An 18,470-nucleotide genomic window follows, 5' to 3' on the forward strand; every position below is an offset into this window, starting at 1 on the left:
TACCCCCTTTCCCTCCCAATGAGCTACCTCTTACAAATATTAATTTTTGAATATACTTTAAAAAGTTAAAAAATGTAACCAATTCTAGGAAATTATAATTCCAGTGCATCTGACAAAAAAAAAGAAGTAATTTCTCTTGACTTATTTTGTGAAACTTCTGGAAATTATTTCAATTGCTTACTTTTCTAATCTACAGGAGTACAATTCTGAAGATAACTTAGATCACATTCAGATGATTCTTCAGCCAGGTGCATTCTTCCATTCTCCTCCCTAATCCATCACTTTTAATGGTTTGTCTGTGCTGATAGCTGAAATTGTCAAATGGTGTGGCAAAGGGGTGGGTGCCCTGAAGCAAACTCCATTACTACTGTCTGTTGGTATTTGCTGCTCCTCATTTGGCTCAGATCTATTCATTCATTTCCATGGGAGAAAACTTAGGAGTTCAACTTTTCAACCCTTAAGTGTAGCTCAGTCCCTTAGTAAACCTTTTTTATAAAGCCTGACGATAACAAAATGTTTTAGGGAAATTCCCAAAATTGTGTGTGTGTGTGTGTGTGTGTGTGTGTGTGTGTGTGTGTGTGTGTGTCTGTGTTTTCAGTGTCTGAGGACAGGACAGAACTTGGGTCCTCCTGACTCTGGGGCCAGCGCTTTACTCACTGCACCACCTAACCCCCCCCCCCCCAAGTTGTTTTTAAGCATTACCCCCTCTAATTGTAACAAAGCAAGCAAGCCACAGTGTGAGAACTACCAAAACATGAATACCAATTTTTTTCGGTTGAATTACAATTTTTTTCTTTAAATTCTATTTGATTTTGCTATGGAAGAGTGGAGAATCACAAGATTTCATTAAGTGTGCATTTGAAATAGATTATTACCTTTTTATGTCCTATCCAAGTACTGATATTACTTATATGCCATTCTTAGCTCTGACTGAAAGAGTATACAAGTTAAAGCTTTTTCATATTTTAAAATTCTATTTGATTCCTTCTTCCCACTTTCCAAATCTATTCCGCTCAGGAGCAAACTCTCTGAATTTGTTTCTCTTCTACAGAGAGGAAGGAGGGTTCCCAAAGCAGCACCAACGCCAGCACCAGCAGCAATAACTAACATTTCTACTTCCTGTACTAGGCACCAGATATTGTGCTAAACACTTTACCATTATTATCTCATTTGATCTTCATAACAACCCTGAAAGATAAGAGCTCTTATTATTCCCATTTAACACTTCAGGAAATTGAGGAAAAGAGATTTAAGTGACTTATCCAGGGTCACACAACTAGTAAGTATCTAGGGTCAAATCTGAATTCAGATCTTCCTGACTCTAGGTCCAACCTATCTAATCACTCTGTCAATTAGCTTCCATGATCACATCCACATAAGATGTATGCTGTAATATAGACACAAAGTGCTCCTTCCCAATTCAGACACATTGGAGAAACTGTACTGGACTTTAGGAGATATAAAAATATAAAAGTTATTTTTCTCTATCCTTTCTTGCTATGATGCATCTTTGAACTCCATTCAATCATTAATTTCTAGCTTACAATTAAAAAAAATACCTACAATACTGATATGCCAACTGTAGGAATAATTATTTACATACAAATAATTCTAAAATTCCATGCTGTGCCAAGGGCACTGAATCAGGAGTCCAAAGTGCTTGGTACCAATCCAAGCTCAGATCTCTAGTTCTCTTCTCTTCTCTAGCTTTCAGTTCCCTTTTTCTTTAAGAAATGTTTGGAATGGGTGATCTGTAAGGATCCACTAAGTTCTGAGATAATACCATTCTAGGATTACTTGGTATCCCGTTAACCCCTTTGACTATATACTGTCTGACTTTTTAACCATCTCTCTACCTTCCAATTAACAGGGCTGTCCCTCATTACCTGTAATCATTACCTGCATCACCTCTCCTGGTATCCACCTAACTATTCCACACACATTCACTTAGTGTCTACTCAATGCAAGCACAGTGATGGGTGATGAAAATAGAAAAAAAAAGAACTATCAAGGAGCTTAAAAACCTGTAATTTCATAATGACAATAATAGACATATCGCTTTTAAAGGTTTTCAAACATACACATAATCTCATTTGATCCTCATGACAACCCAGAGAGGCAAATGCAGTGACTGTTACCCCATTTAACAGATGAAGTGAAAGTGGCTTGCCCACAGCTAGTCAGCAACTTACTACATTCAAACACATCTTTCCTTGTCCAAGTCCAGTCAGTATCCCAGTCACCAGGTCACCTTGCTGGCCTTATTAGGACTAAAATACTTACACAAATAACCACACTGTAAGCATCAAACTCAGTGCTGTCAAGACTTTCAAGAGGGTCGAGATGCCCAGACTACTCCTTTCAGTAGCGGTAAAGTAACCTTAGCCTGCCCATGCTCCATAATAGGGGTTGACACTACTTGGCATGCATGTCAAAGATAACACACAGAGCAAATTAAAAGTCATTAAATTGTGATGTCTAATAACTCCACATGTAAAGAAATGTCCATCTTATTTTCCATAGAGGTCATATGACTTTAAAACCATCTCTCTAGGGATCGCTTCAAGATTTGCAAAGTTTTTTCATCAAAATATCCTGTGAGGAAAATACCGTAACTATTATTTTCCCCACTTTACAGATGAGGAAAATAAGGCAGTGAGAGATTAAGTGACTGGCTTTGATTAGAGAGCCTACAAGTCTAAAACAGGAATGAAACTCAGGTCTCCTGACTCTAAGCATAATACTCTTCCTATTAAACAACTTGCACTTCAAAAAGAGAAACAAACACACAAAGATACAAAAACAATTGCAGAAAGACAGACATAAAACAAAATACACAATAAGCCAAAAAGAAAAAAACAACAACTGAAGAACGGACAGGAGGAGATATACAGACAGACATAGCAGACTAGGAAACACAGACAGAAACAGAGAAAGATGAAAAAACAGTAACATAAAACTTTAGACAAAAATAGACACACAAAGCAAAACATAGCAGACGCAAAAATAGAGATAGAGAGACAGGCAGACACAGGGATAGGCAGAGCTTGAGAAAGAGATAGAAACAAAAAGTCAGGAGACTGGTAGGGATGCACAACCATACAGCATTATCATTCTACAAATAACAAATTATATCTCCCCCTTCCTATGCTGTTTTGTAATTTCAAAATGATTTAACCTAAAAATAACATTGTATAGCACTATTTATAAGCATTTCTCCTTAACAAAACTTAAATGTCTTATGCCTCATCCCCTAGGCACCTTTTTTGTTACATGACAGGAAGCTAAACCAATCAGTTAATCAGCATTAATAGGTATGAATATGATAACATTTAGCTCTCAGGCAGTAAATTTGTGTTTTAATATGGGCCTCCTTGAGACAATGCCTTAACTAAATGGTGTTATTTTAGTGGGGGAAATTTAAGGCCGCATGGCCTAGGAGAAATTAAGTATTTTGTGGCAGGTGGGACACTGTGATTTCTCTCACATACCTAACATAGACATAGCGGCACAGGGTCTCTTGAGGGCTGGGCCTAACAAATAGCGCATTTTATACACATACACACACACACACACACGTGTGTGTGTATAGGCTATTAAATATTATTTCAATACTTCAAGCATTCTTGACTCTACTGGTTTAGAATAGGGATTCTTAATCTTTTATGTATCAACATACTCCCTTCCTTTCACAATCTAATGAAACCTACAGGTCCCTTCTCAGAACAATATTTTTAAATGTATAAACTAAAATACAAAGTATTGCAAAAGAAACACATTATGTTGAAATACAGTTACCAAAATATTTTTTAAATGTTCATGTATCTCCTCTTAAGAGTTCCCAAATTAAAACGCCCTGAGATCTCCCATAGAACTAGTGAGTCTCTTTGTCAATTGGACATCTCCTTCCATAATTCTCTTAAGGTGGGTAGGAAGATATTGGTCAGTTATCTCTGGGGTAGAATTTGTCAAGAAATTTTGGATAATTTTAACATACGCACAAGACACACCTTATTACCAGAGAGAATGCAAAGCTGTGTGTTGGTCTACTGAGTCAAATACTTCCTTAGTTAAAAAAAAAATCCGCAAACCAACATAAAGGGATATCTGTTGGAACTCTCAGTTAAGTGTGTGACTTAGGATGAGCTGTGCTATAGGAAAATGACTGGCAAAGTTTATCTGTTCCCTTCCCATATTTTTTATCAGGTGTACACTCAAATGTGCTTCTAGACCATTCTCATTGAGATTGCATGAGGCAGTAGGCACTGAGATGCAGAACTGGAAAAGAATATTGGCTTGAGAGTCAGAGGACATGGGTTCAAATTCTGCTATTGTCATTATCTTTTGTGAGCTCAGGGAAGTCAGTTAACCTTACTGGGACTCAGTTTATAAAATGGAGAGCTTATCTTTTTCCAGCACTACATCCATGATCACAGAGACATAGGGAGTCACCAATATCCTTTAATTTTATTTTTGTTAATAAAAGTATTTATTATTTATTTCCTCCAATCTTTTAGTGTCTTCTCTGTTTTCAGATAGTGTTAAAAATCAAATTTGAAATTGTGCCTTGCCAGTATAGGCACCTTCTGGGTACTTGTTTTAAACCAGCTTCATCTTCTTCAATGCCATTTATGCTTCCTCACATGGAACATCAGGTATTGAGGTCTGAGAAGCCAACTCTAATGGTTCCGCTGTCACTGATCATGAGAAGGGTTTGCTATAGAAATGCTGGGAAATTGATTCCATGTCTCATCTTTTTTCCCCCCTCTACTTTCACCTATAAATGATCTTAGATGATATGGCTCATTTGAATCTCATAATAAATTTTCCACAGACTCATTTTCCCATCCACTACTTTTTAATGCTCTGTTTTCCTGATCTTCCTCTATCATCCTCTGTGTTTTGCATACTACTTTATATTCTAAAATGGTATTACCCTTGGCTTCCATGTCCCTCTGCTTGGCAAGTTAAGCAAGTATTTGATAGCCAAGGCACTTTTAGGGGGTTTTAGGGCTCCTTGTTATAGAGATTGCTTTATCAGTTAACTTTATGGAGAAAGGATTGATTTTTCCTTTATCCGTTTTCAATTTTTGACATCATTAGTCTTTTTTTTAATTAAGGTATAAGGCTGGAATTGTTCTAATTGCTTTCAAATTCTTCCCATATTTTTCCTTTCTTTTAATTTAGTGTTAATTTTGTCCTTTGCTCTACTAGTAAGTGGCTTGATTCACATAAATAAAAAAAATGATTCTTATCTGTTAAGGCAACAAGGGATAGTGTGAAAGATAGTAGAATTTGGAGTTAGAGGACCTGAGTTAAAAATCTGGCTTTGCTATTTGCCACCCACGAAATCTTGAGTGATCAAGCTTCTTCTTTTCCAGGTCTCAGTTTCTTTATCTATAAAATGAAGATACTGGTTGAACTAGATGACTGCTAAAGTCTCTTTGAGCACAAAACCTATGATCCTAAGATAGTAATTTTTTTTTGTTACAGTAGTTGTAGTGATGGTGGTGGTGGTGGTGATAGAGTAGCAGGAGTAGCAATCGTAACTGACATTTGTGTAGATTTTTTTTTTAAGCATCACAAAATGTCCAGGAGTTCAAATCTTGCATAAGAGACTTAATAGTTATATGACCCTGAGCAAGTCAATTAAACTTTGTGAACCTCAATATCTTTATCTGTGAAATGGGGACAATAATACCACCTAACTTCCAGGGTCATTGTGAGGACCAAAGGAGAAAGTTATAAGGCAATCTGAAAACCTTTAAGAACTATGTAAATGGGGGCAGCTAGGTGGCACAGTCAATAGAGTATAGGCCCTGGAGCCAGGAGGACCTGAGTTCAAATCCAGTCTCTGACACTTACAAAAACTAGCTGTGTGACCTTCAGCAAGTCACTTAACCCCAATTGTCCTCCAAAAAAAAGCAAAGAACTATGTAAATGCTAGCTATTGTTATTGTTTAATAATATATTATTATTTATTGGGGGCAGCTAGTTAGTCTAGTGGATAAAGCATTAGGTCTAGAGTCAGAAAGATCCAAATTCAAATCTGGTATCAGACACTTAAGAACTGTATGACCTGAGGTAAGTCACTTAAACTCTACCTCAGTTTTCTCTTCTATAAAATGGGGATGATAACAGAACCTACACCCCAGGATTGTTGGAAAAATCAAATGAAATATTGGTAAAGCCTGGTAACATAGTGCCTGGTACACAGTAGGTATTTAATAAATGCTTCTTTCCTTTGTTCCTTTTACAGATGGGGAAAATGAGGAGTATAACACAAGTTAGTGAATTGTCCATGGTAATATAACTAGTAAGTGCAGAAATGGTACTTGAACTGAGGTATCTCAACTCCAGCACATTTTACACAATAACAGGATGTCTTGGTGCTCACCATGTCTAGTGTCATGTAACCCTTCTTGTAGATACAAGTTTTCATGATATAGCAGTTCAAGGCTTCTGAGTTATTTTCCAAGCTTTGGCCACTTTCATTTCTTAACCCTGATTCACATTTCCTAGAATATGTTTGCCAACCTTCCTAGTTTCTTCTTCTATGTGGTCACCAAAAGAAAAATAGATGATGATCCGATTCTACTCTGTATAGACAGGTTCTCTGTAAGATAGGAGTTTTTAACCAGGGGAGTCCACTAAAAATTGCAACATATGTACATACATACATTCACACATATCTTTATTTCAATAGGATTAGCTTCATTTGTACCTGTTTTATGCATTAAAAATGTTACTATGAAAAGGTTAAGAAGCCATGCTATTGAATTTCTCTCTTTTTTCTTTCTTGTAACATACGCTGACCCATAAACTACAACTTCCTGATTCTTTTTAATGCACATTAGGAAAACTTGAAGGAAAAGTAATCATGAATATCAAAAATGATGACTTTTTTTAACTTCCTTCGGGCAGATGATGAAAGCAATCTCAATCCAGCCCTAGAACTATGATCCTAAAATATATTCAATTTATTTTCTGGTAGTAGTAGTAGTGGTGGTGGTGGTGATAATAGTAGTAATAGTACTAGTAGTGGTAGGAGAAGTAGTAGTAATGGTCGTAGTAGTCATGATAATGGTGGTGATGGGGGTGGTGGTACTTGTAGTAGACCTATTCAACTGTTTTACCATGGTATGGGGGACCTTGGGTGATTCTCCAAAGCTTTGCATGCAGAGAACTATCTCTTATAAGTTATACCAAGATGAAAAGGCTTCAAGTGAAGCATCTGCAACAGACTATCATGTCTAAGACCAAGAATACCTACACATTAAGAAGTTCATTAGGTCAACTAATGGGTCTTAAATTATTGGGCCACAACAATCAATGAACAAATGAAAAAATTAAAATAAAAAAGGACTTTCACTCATACACAGCTCAGAGAAGGGGGCAGAAATATGTTTAAATATTCTTCCAAATATGTTTAAATGAAATAATTCTGAAAGAGGGTTCTATAATTAGTGGAGAACAAATCTCAAAAAGGGAAATCACTGTTTTTCTTCTGGCATCAGACATTCTAGTCCTTCAATCATCTGACAGCACATTTTCATCCAAAATCAGACAAGGGAAATCACTATTGAGAGGTGTAGAACAAAGAAGGCAAATTCTATAATAATTTTTTATTTAGATTGCTAAAGCCACGATGCTTTCTTATTTAGAAAGAAAGACAGACAGAGAAACAGAAAGGAAGGAAGGAAGGAAGGAAGAAAGAAAGAAAGAAAGAAAGGAGGGAGGGAAGGAGGGAGGAAGGAAGGAAGGAAGGAAGGACGGAAGGAAGGAAGGAAAGAAGAAAAGTAAAGAAGAAGGGAAGAAAAAGAAGATTACAACAAGCAGGAACAATTTCTATCTTTTTCCCTCATTGCCTTGTTTTAGTCCCATATCATTAGCATAATGAGAGATAGCCATTATGCAAATTCAGTGATCTGGCTAAAGTCAGAAACCATGTTCTAGATAAACAGAAACCTACACAATCTCCTTTCTGGACACCTCCAGCCATCCTCATTGTGATATATCCTTTAACATGTTTTGTATTTAGAAGGATCGCAAAAGAATTTCATGTCTTTTTTACTGTTTTGGACTAAAAGAAGCTGCCTATATCAGGACGGCGCACGTTGGTAGCACTGAGCCTTACAGAACACTATTTACCTGCTAACTTTACAAATAAGGTAAAGATCAAGAGCAGTTGAAGGTCTGAAGGCTCAAGAGCAGGAGAATCAAGATTAAACCTTGGATGTTCTGATGTCAAGTTCAGTAACTCTTTTCACTGTGCCGTATCACCCACACAAGACTCAATTCAATCCAATCCAATTCAACAAGCTTTTAAATGCCATCCTGCCAGGCACTATGAAAGATGAAAAAACGAGTGAGTTCCAGCCCTGACAGAGATTAAGGTCTCCAAAGAAACTATAAAATGTACCCAGATAAGTAAATATGAAGGTTTTTGTTTGTTTTAGTTTGGGTTTTGGAGGGGCAAACGCACTAACAACTGGAAAGTGATCGTGTGTCACCTAAGTTAAGGGAGCAAGAGATTCCAAATGGTAAAGATAAGAAGGGAGAACCCACTAGGTAGAGGGCAAAGCCTGTGAAAAAGGCTCAAAAACATGATCTATTTTTCATTTCCAATAGGAAGAACTAGTACTGTGTCTACTGGGGGGGGGGGGAGGAAAGGAAAAGAAAAAGTTACATGATAACTTTATTATACATTTAAAAGGAAGAGCAAGTTGTACATAAGAGATTTACAATTTCATGTACAGTCATCTCTTTCTATGATGTTATAGAAATGCATTTTACTTCTTAAGTTCAGAATAAGATTTAAAAACAAACCAAACAAACAGGGCTGTCACATTTCACAGCATTCCCTTTGCCACCCAAGGATACTCCCCTTTCTTCTAACATGAGTTATCCTAACACTGGTGAGTTACCTTAACAAACACTTCACCTACCTGGTAAATAGAAGGGGAAAATGAGAGGGGTAGGTTTCTTAACAGTGAAATTCAAGAAATACTTATGGGTCACTCAGAGCACAGATGTATTGAACTGAATATTATCTAAGATTGGAAGAAAATAAAAGAGCAAAGTCTCAAGTGACACCAGGGAAAATGTTATTTTGATATTTTGATAAGGAACAAATACAATTTCAGTGAAATATTTGCAGAGCATCTATTTGTTCATCCTCCCATACTGTTAACCCCACATGCAGATTTCAGATTTTAAGAAGTAAAGAATACATAAAAAATCTCAGCATAACCAGAGATAATTCTAAATAAAATAGCTTCTCTGTATTTTTTTTAACAAAGTAGCATTTATCATCTTCAAAACTCCAAAATTCAAGATCCACTTTAGGATATAAAAGTATAATAAGTAGAAAGTAGCCCTTATTTCTTGTCCACATTCCTTAGTGAACCTTAGATAAGTCCAAATTATTATCATTATCATTATTATTGTTATTAATTTTGCAGTTTCAAGGAGGTGAACTAAGCTACATGAAAACCTTTTTCAATTTATTGTATTGGTGGACTCCTAACTTTATCCTTTAGTGTGCTATTGAAAATCAATCAACCGATGAGCATTAATCAACCACCTACCAAGTGCCAGTAGTTATGCCACATGGTAGGGATGAGAAAAAAATGGAAAAGTTCTTGCCCTCAGGAAGTTTTTATTCTACCAGCAGAGACACATTCATTGTTGTTGTTACATCCTTTCAGTGGAGTGGACTCTTCATGACCCCATTTGAGATTTTCTTGGCAAAGATGCTGGTGTGGTTTTCCTTCTCCAGCTAATTTTACAGATAAGGAACTGAGACAAAGGGTTAAGTGACTTGCCCAGGGACATACAGCCACTAAGTATCTGATTTGAACTCACAAAAATGAATCTTCTAGACTGCAGGCCTGGCACTCTATGAACTGTACTACCCAGCTGTAGAAATGCATTTAAGACAATGCAAACATGTTGGACTCCTATGGAATATGTTTGAGTGATGGGCTTCCAGGAGCCATTCCATGGAGTAAAAACAGAATTAGGCTAAGCTGCCCTTGATATTTCTGGTGACACATATACCTCAGTACTGAAGGACCTGGGCTTTGAGATGATGATCTAGTTCCCTCAGTAGACCCTTGGGTCCTGCAACGAGGGTCAACAGGTATGCACAGTTTTATAACCTTTTGGGTATAGTTCTAAATTGTTTTCCAGAATAGTTGGACTAGTTCACAACTCCACCAACAGTGTATTAGTGTCCCAATATTCCCACAACCCTTCCAGCATTTCTCATTTTCCTTTTCTGTCATGTTGGCTAATCAGACAGGTGTGAGGTAGTATCTCAGAGTTGTTTTAATTTTAATTTATCTAATCAATAGTGTTTTAGAGCACTTTTTCATAGGACTATTGATAGTTTTGATTTCTTCTTCTTAAAAACTCCCCATGTATATCCGTTGACCATTTATCAACCAGGGAATGGCCCTTTTTATAAATTTGCCTCAGCTCCCTAAATATTTGAGAAATAAAGCCTTTATCAGAGAAACTTTTTGCAAAATTTTTCCCCTCCCCATTTTCTGTTTTACTTCTTATTTGGGCTGTTTCAGTTTTGTTGGTGCAAGAGCTTTTAAATTGCATGTAATCATAATGATCTATCTTACTTTCTGTAACCTCCTCTATCTCTTTGGTCAAAACCTCTTCCCTTATACAGAAATCTGACAGGTACATTTTTTCCATATACCCCTAACTTATTTATATCATTCTTTATGTCTAAATAATTTATCCATTTTGACCTAATCTTAGTATATGGTATTAGATACTTGTCTATGTTTAGGCTGTGTCAAACTTCTTCCCAGTTTTCCCAGCAATTTTTGTCAGATGTTTGGATCTTTGGGTTTTTCAATGGTCATTACTGTGTATTGCATACCTAATCTTTTCCACTGATCTGCCACTCAATTCTTAGCCAGTACCAGATAGTTTTGATGATTACTGCTTTGCAATTTAATGTGAAATCTTGGACTGCCAGCCCTCCTTGACTAACATTTTTATAATTATTTCCTTAATATTCTTGACTTCCTCTTCTTTTTCCAAATGAATTCTGTAAATGTTTTTTCTAGGTCTATAAAATAATTTTTGGTAGTCTGACTGGAATGGCAATGAATAAGTAAATTAATTTGAGGAGAATCATCATTTTTATTATATTGGCTTGACCTACCCATGAGCAGCTAATATTTCTCCAATTGTTCAGTTCTGTCTTTATTTGTGTGAAAATATTTTTGTTTTGTTTTATATAATTTTTCTTTCTTTTCTTTTCCTTTTTGGAGGCAATTGGGGTTAAGTGACTTGCCCAAGGTCACACGGCTAGTAAGTGTGTCAAGTGTCTGAGACCGGGTTTGAACTCAGGTCCTCCTGACTCCAGGGCTGGTGCTCTATTCACTGAGCCACCTAGACACCCCTGTTTTTATATGAAATTGTGTTCATATAATCCCTATGTTTGAACTGGTATTTAGACTCCCAAGTATTTCAAATAGTCTGTAGTTATTTAAAATGGAATTTCTCTTTCCATCTCATCTAGCTGGGATTGCTTGGTAGCATATAGGAATGCTGGTGATTTATGTGGGTTTATTTTATATCCTGCAAATTTACTGAGGCTATTAATTATCTAAACTAATTTTTTGGTTAATTCTCCAGGGTTCTCTAAGTATACCATCATTTCATCTGCAAAGAGTGATAATTTTTTTCCTCATCACCTATTTCAATTACTTCAATTCTTTTTTCTAGCATTTCTAGCACAATTTTGATATTACTGGGAAGGCTTCAAGTTTGTTCCCATTATTGATAATGTTTGCTCTTAGCTTGAGACAGATTTTACTTATAATTTTATGAAAAGCTCCATTGATTCCTATGCTTTCTAGTGTTTTTAATAGGAATGGATGTTGTACTTTGTCAAAGGTTTTTTCAGCATCTACTGATACGACTGTATGATATAGATATAGCATGTGATCACATTTTTTTTCATTTTTGTTATTGATATGGTCAATTATGCTGATGTCTTTCCTAATTAATCCAACAGGATTAAATGACTTCCCTAGGGTCACATAGCTAATAAGTGTCTGAGGCCAGATTTGAACTCAAGAAGAAGAGTCTTCCTAACTCTCAACCTGACACTCTATCTTACATGACTTAGGGGAGGCCCTAAGAATTATGGGCATCAGGGAAGACTTATGTAGAAGGAGGAACCTGAGTTTTGAAGGAAACCAAGCATTCTAGGAAGAGGTGTCAAGGATGGAGTATACCTGTAAAGGGTATAGCCAGTGCAGAAAGGCATAAAGACAGAAGCCAGAGAGTTCTTTGTGGAGAACACTAACCTCAGTTTCCCCAAACTGTAGCATACGGGAATGCAAGTAATATAAAAGAAAATGGAATGTTTTGTGAAGTTTGTGAAACATTTTTAAATGTTTCTGAATGTACTGAATAGGAAACTGGAATGGTCAGACTTGTGTATGTTTTAGGAAAATCATATTAGCAACTGTGTGAAAGATGGATGAGAGAAGGTGAGAGGCAGGGAGATAATTAGGAGGTTGGAACTATAATTCATGAGAAACATGAAAAGGACTAAGGCTTTGTGCTATCCCTTAAATATCTTCAGAACCAAACATGTAAATGGTCATTTTTGAGTGAAAGAAATGAGGAGGAAATTAGTTCTTTTAAAGAAAACAAGTGAAATGGCTATAAAGAAAGGCATCCAACTGAAGTACGGCCTAATATAAATTCCTTTTCTTTACCCAGTAGTCATTTCAGACATTGTAAGCATCACACCTTCTACACATACATACCTAATTTCAGAGCAGAAGTGGTTACTTCAATTTCTCCACCAATGGGCTTAAAGGCAGCCAGCTGGGTAGCTACTTCTGCATCAAAAGGATCTGGGCTGTGGCTCTCTGTTAGGTTTCCACTGGGGCTTTCAACCTTAGGAAGCGATTCTTGTTCATCAAACACAGCAATCAGCTATAAATGAAGCAATAAAAATGGAGTTATCTTACACGGTATATATTTTATTTCAACACAGAACCTACCAATTCTAATTCCATCTTTTCTATTGCTTTTAGAAGAAGATGGTCCTCAGAACCTTTATAAAGGGCTCTAAAATGCTCACTGACTTCCTTACTTCTCTATGAATCCTTGTTCTCTGAATGGGTCTCTGTGTTCTTCCCAACCTTCTTCACCCCCCTATAAATTAGGAGAAAAGCTTTCTTTGAATTTTTCAAAACTAGAGAAAAGACTTTGGTTAACACTAATAATAACAACAATGATATCTCATATTTATTAATGCTATTTAGGATTATAAAGGTTTTGAAACAAACTATTGCAACAGACTTGTGAAGTAGATAAACACATGTAATGTTATCCTCACTTTCCACATGAGTAAACTCTGATGATGAACATATTCCTAGAGCTACTAAGGTGCTGGGCCTTAAACTCAATCTTCTGATTCCATGACCCTTGCTCTTTTTTGCTATATCATACTGGGTTCAATAAATGCCTTGTTCCTTATTAAGGCTCTTAAAAATATCTTCTTAAAAAACAAAACCCAAATCAGGAGCTAAAAGCTATGTGACAGATTAATCTAGTCCCACGATCTCATTTGAGGAAACAAAGACACGACAATTAAGTGATTTGGCCAAAGGCATGATACTCTTTTCTATCAGAGGCTATATTTGAACCTGGCTCTTCTGACTCAAAAATTTATTGGATACTCTAAAAAAAAATGCGGGGAGGGGGCAGAAGAAATTTTGACACTAGGTCACCAGGGTTGGTCCTAGAAGTAGGTTTTTTATGTGATATGAGTAAATGGTGACACAAGGCCTCACTTGTCTAAAAATCTTTCCTGCACTAACTTGTAATAGATTATAAACATCTCTATTAATCTTATCTGAGTCATTCCTTTGTCCTGAAACATTATCACTAAAAGCCAATGCAGAATTGTTGCCTGGAAAAGAGAACAAATAAAGTATCAGCACTTGCAAATACACCAGTATAAATTAAACTATCACATTAATGAAACTAATAATGCTCCAAGAAAACGGGGTAAGCAGGTGGGGAGAATGAGGGATGACAAGGGAGGTTACTCAAGAAAGGTGCTGCCCAGAGAGGGTCAACCTAGGGCACCAGAATAGGCTTTGAAAAATCAAATAATGAAAAGACAATCAATGTTTTAGGAGTGGGAGGGAAGGCAGGAAGAACAGTATGGGATTGATCCCAAAGGCAACAGGGGAAGGATGATAGTTTCCTTATATTCTAATTACTATTGGAGGGTGGAGATTAAGTAGACATCTATATAAACAAGGAATAAGAAGGGTTGAGGGAGTAGCTAACACGTGAACCTCATTCTTATTTGAACTGGTCAAAGGAGAGAAAACACACATATACACATAGAGTTGGGCACAGCAATGCATTTCACTCAACAAAGAAAGAGAAAGGAGAAAGAAGAGGTGCCCATATATTAGGGAATGACTAAATTGGTGACAGATTTATAAATGCAATGGACTACTATTTTGCTGTAAAAATGATGAAGGGGATGGTTTCAGAGAAACATGGGAAAGTGAATATGAACTGATGCAGAATCAAAAGAAGCAGAAGAATTTATTCAAAGACAACAGGACAGTGAAGAAAACTGAAATAATTACGAATTCTGATCAATGTGAGAACCAACCATGATTCTGGAGGACTAATGATGAAACATGTTACCTACGACCTGATAGAGAAGTGAAGGATTCAGAGTCAAGAACAAGACATAGTTTTTTGAACATGGTCAACATGGAAATTTGCTTTGCCTGACTATGCATATTTTGTTTTTTCTTTCTTTTCTTTTGAATTCAGGAAGTAAGGCTGGAGAAAGACAAGGCAGATTTGGCTGACTGAAAAAAATTAATTTAAGAAAAAGAATTACAATTAATAATTATGTATACCCAGGCAATGTTCAAGGGTCACCTCTGACATATGCACGTTGTATGATTCCAGGCAAAGCATTTAATCTAATTGTGTTCTTAGCAATTAAGACTAAACATTGCAGAGTAGACACAGATCTGCATTAATAGAAGGAATTTTTCTTCACAGGTCCAGTCCAAAAAATCCACATGAGATAATATGTCTTCTAAAAGACATACCACAATTATATTGTCTAACTCCTTCCCATGCTCCAAGACCCAGTTCAAGTAACATCTCCATGAAGCTGCCATTCTTCTCACAAAGAAATTATCACTCTCCTCTAAAGTAATAGTACTTCATATGTACACTTTCTCATTGAATTTTGTATTGTAATTATTTGTGTATGTATCCTATTTTCCTACTGTGTCCGTTTCCTGAGGGCTCAGATTGACTTGTTCAAATTTGTATCTGTTCCAAGCTCTGCATTCCACTTACCGAAAATGATTAATAAATGTAGAAGGAAATAATCTTCCCTATTAGACTAGAGGTTACATGAGGGTAGAAGTCACGTCACTGCCATTCTTTTTACCCCAACAAAGGCCTGAACATGGCTTAATACATTTTTATTAATGAACGTGTAATTATTTGCCATCATAGAAAGAAGAATTAGTCCTTGGATTAAAGAAAATTTGGGTTCAAATTCTGCTTTGATACATGATAGCTATTTGACCAAAGAAAGTTAAAAAAAGAAACCTTTAAGCCTCTCAGGTATCTAAAACTATAAAACTACAGGTGCTTTGCTGTCAATATCATATAGGAACTCTTTACATAAAGTTTTCCATAAACACATGAAATCACAGGGGTTTTTTTGTTTGTTTTGTTTGTTTTTTTATGTTTTTGGAGGCAAGGCAGTTGGGGTTGACTTGCCCTAGCTCACACTGCTAGTAAGTGTCAATTATCTGAGGTCAAATTTGAACTCAGGCCCTCCTGACTACAAGGCTGGTACTCTATTCACTGCACCAGCTAGCTGCCCCTAAAATCACAGGTTTTTAAACAAAAAAGATACATATATATATATATATATATATATATATATATATATATATATTGTAGTATACCAATTTCCTTCCCCCAATTATATAGCAACTTCCCTGAGATCAGACTGGGACAGAATCTAATGCTTGTTCTTTAAATGATAACTTATATTATCTTGGACAACATACCAATGTGTTCTCTCTATGTAGCTTAAGGTTGGACTAGACACTGTATGAGATCTCTTCTACTTCTACTATGATGAGATTCTTATCTGTGAAAGGTTTCTCCTAGGACAGAATATAATACTACACAGTCTTTGAAGATGATACTTTTAAATTCAATAATGACCTTTGACTGAAGGACCCCTTAAAGGTGTGTTATAGAAGGGAATTCTTTTTTGACTTACCAGTTGGACTAGAGGTAACTTTTGAGGTCCTAATATAAGATTCTGTGATATTCTAGGTTTTTTTTTTTAAATCAAATATCAATAAAGTGGTTATTCAAAGAACATCAAATTCTATGCCATGATAATTACTAACCTGAATAATAATATTTATGTAAATCTGGTGAAATTCAAACTTGAAATTAGCTAGAACATAAGCTTTGTAAACATTGTATTTTATGCTGATTTGTCCAAATGATGGATGATTTTTTCAATTTAGAATATTAGATAAACAATTAACATCCCAAGTATGAGTCAATCTACTTTAGACAGATATTCTGTAAAAGAAAGTTTAATGTCAATCTTTAAAGAAAAAAATAAGCTAACTAATGGGAATTAGGTCTTTCATCATCCTCTACATAAATCAAATCTAAGTATTATTTAAAATATTTAGTTAGAAAAGCTGCTCAAAACCCCATTTATAAGGGCACCTTGTTGGCAACAATATTAATAACACAATTGCATTACTAATCAATCAAAACATCATAAATACCAACTTCAGCCTTTCAAAAGGAGCACATATAATTAGGGATATGCAAATTAACTATTCAAAAATAATTTTCATAATTGACTGCTTATTTCCAGCACAGAGACTTCTTTAATTGTGAAATCCAGCAATGCTTCTCTTCTCAAGAGAAAAATGATACTCCCAAAGTTGTTTTTTTTTTATATAAAGACTACAAATTTTCTGCTCTGTAATTGGTAGTACTGATAAATGGCTTTTTAAGATAAGACTTAAATAGATTAGTAATCAAAAGATTACTCTAATACAAAATAATCACTACACTGACATTCTTCTAATCTACTGGCAAAAAACAGTATGTTATGTTTCTTTAAACATCTCAAATGCTGACAAGAATAATCAATAAAGGAACAACATGGAAATGTTGTATTTGTCACTAGACCTGTAGCATAATTAGAATGTCAGCACTATACAATGTTGAAATCCAACACATATGAATACATGCCACATTGTTGAAATCCAATACATATGAATAATAATCATAACAATATACCAATCAACTAGGCAAATAATAGGTTATTAAATCGTTAATACCTTAAAGCAGTTTTTATTTATCTAAAAGCTTTTTTTCACAATTGGCAAGCACTATGCCTGTATTGTGGGGGAGGTTTTTTTTTTTTTAACTCCTGGAAGTATCTAGTCTATTGAAATCACAATGATAGCTTAAACCTCTGGTACATGAAGACTGGGAAGCTGGTAATAGAATCTTAATGAGAGATGTGTTGTCAAAATTTGAATAATAAAATATCTCATAAATTTTAAGTGACATTTAATTCTTTTATTTAGGTTTTCTTTACAAACTGTTTCAATAATTACTACCTTATATCTGTATAACTGTATATGAGACAGAGCACATTATTTCCTTCCAACCTGGTCCCATTAATTTTTCTGTTTCCTTTTCTGTGTTGTTTGTTTTGCTCCATTAGATTTTAAGCTCCTTGATGACAAGGACTGTCTTTTTATCTTATTTGTATCTTCAACATTCAGCACACTGCCTGCCAAAAACTAGGTGCTCGATAAATGTTTATTGACAATCATATATTTTTTTTTGCCTTTTTGAAGGGCAATTGGGGTTAAGGACAATCATTATTGACTAGAGCAAAACACAGTCACAAAATTATTCCTCTAATAAGGTATACATTTAGACTACACATACATTTAGATTACACAAGACTTTATAAATGATTCAGTCACTAAGAACTTTGTTCAATGATTCCTTATCAATACTAGGGAATATAAGAATATGGGGTTTCCTGAAAATTGTGAAGTTCTCCTGATGTTTCTATTTCCAAATAACAATATGCTGGTTGTTCTGATACTAGAACACTACAGCATTTCCTCAATGAGCACAGTCAAAAGATATTAGCCTAACTATTCACACAGGAAAAGCTAAGTGGATGTCAAATGCAAATTGTTCAAATTATGACCTGATGATGAATGAGCATGCCACTGAGCTGGTTTATTGATACATAAATCTTGAATAGGCACTGCAGACAGATGATTCTAGTTGGGTGTAGAATAAAATAACAGAAGAAATTGGCTAGACCACATTTAGGAAACTGTATA

The 18,470-nt window shown here is 35.5% G+C and overlaps 1 protein-coding gene across 1 annotated transcript in view; it reads right to left on the minus strand.

Moving 5' to 3' along the window:
* PARD3B (par-3 family cell polarity regulator beta) overlaps positions 1-18,470 on the minus strand; it is a 1,344,967-nt gene that overhangs the window by 788,810 nt on the left and 537,687 nt on the right. Inside the window, exon 3 of the mRNA XM_069075096.1 lies at positions 12,813-12,984. Coding sequence (XP_068931197.1) covers positions 12,813-12,984 — 172 coding nt within the window. The remainder of the gene's footprint in view (positions 1-12,812; positions 12,985-18,470) is intronic.

The sequence above is a fragment of the Petaurus breviceps genome, unplaced genomic scaffold (genome assembly GCF_028583685.1).
Source record: "Petaurus breviceps papuanus isolate PSGF00001 unplaced genomic scaffold, PetGlider_PUasm1.0 90903, whole genome shotgun sequence".
Taxonomy (NCBI): Eukaryota; Metazoa; Chordata; class Mammalia; order Diprotodontia; family Petauridae; genus Petaurus; species Petaurus breviceps.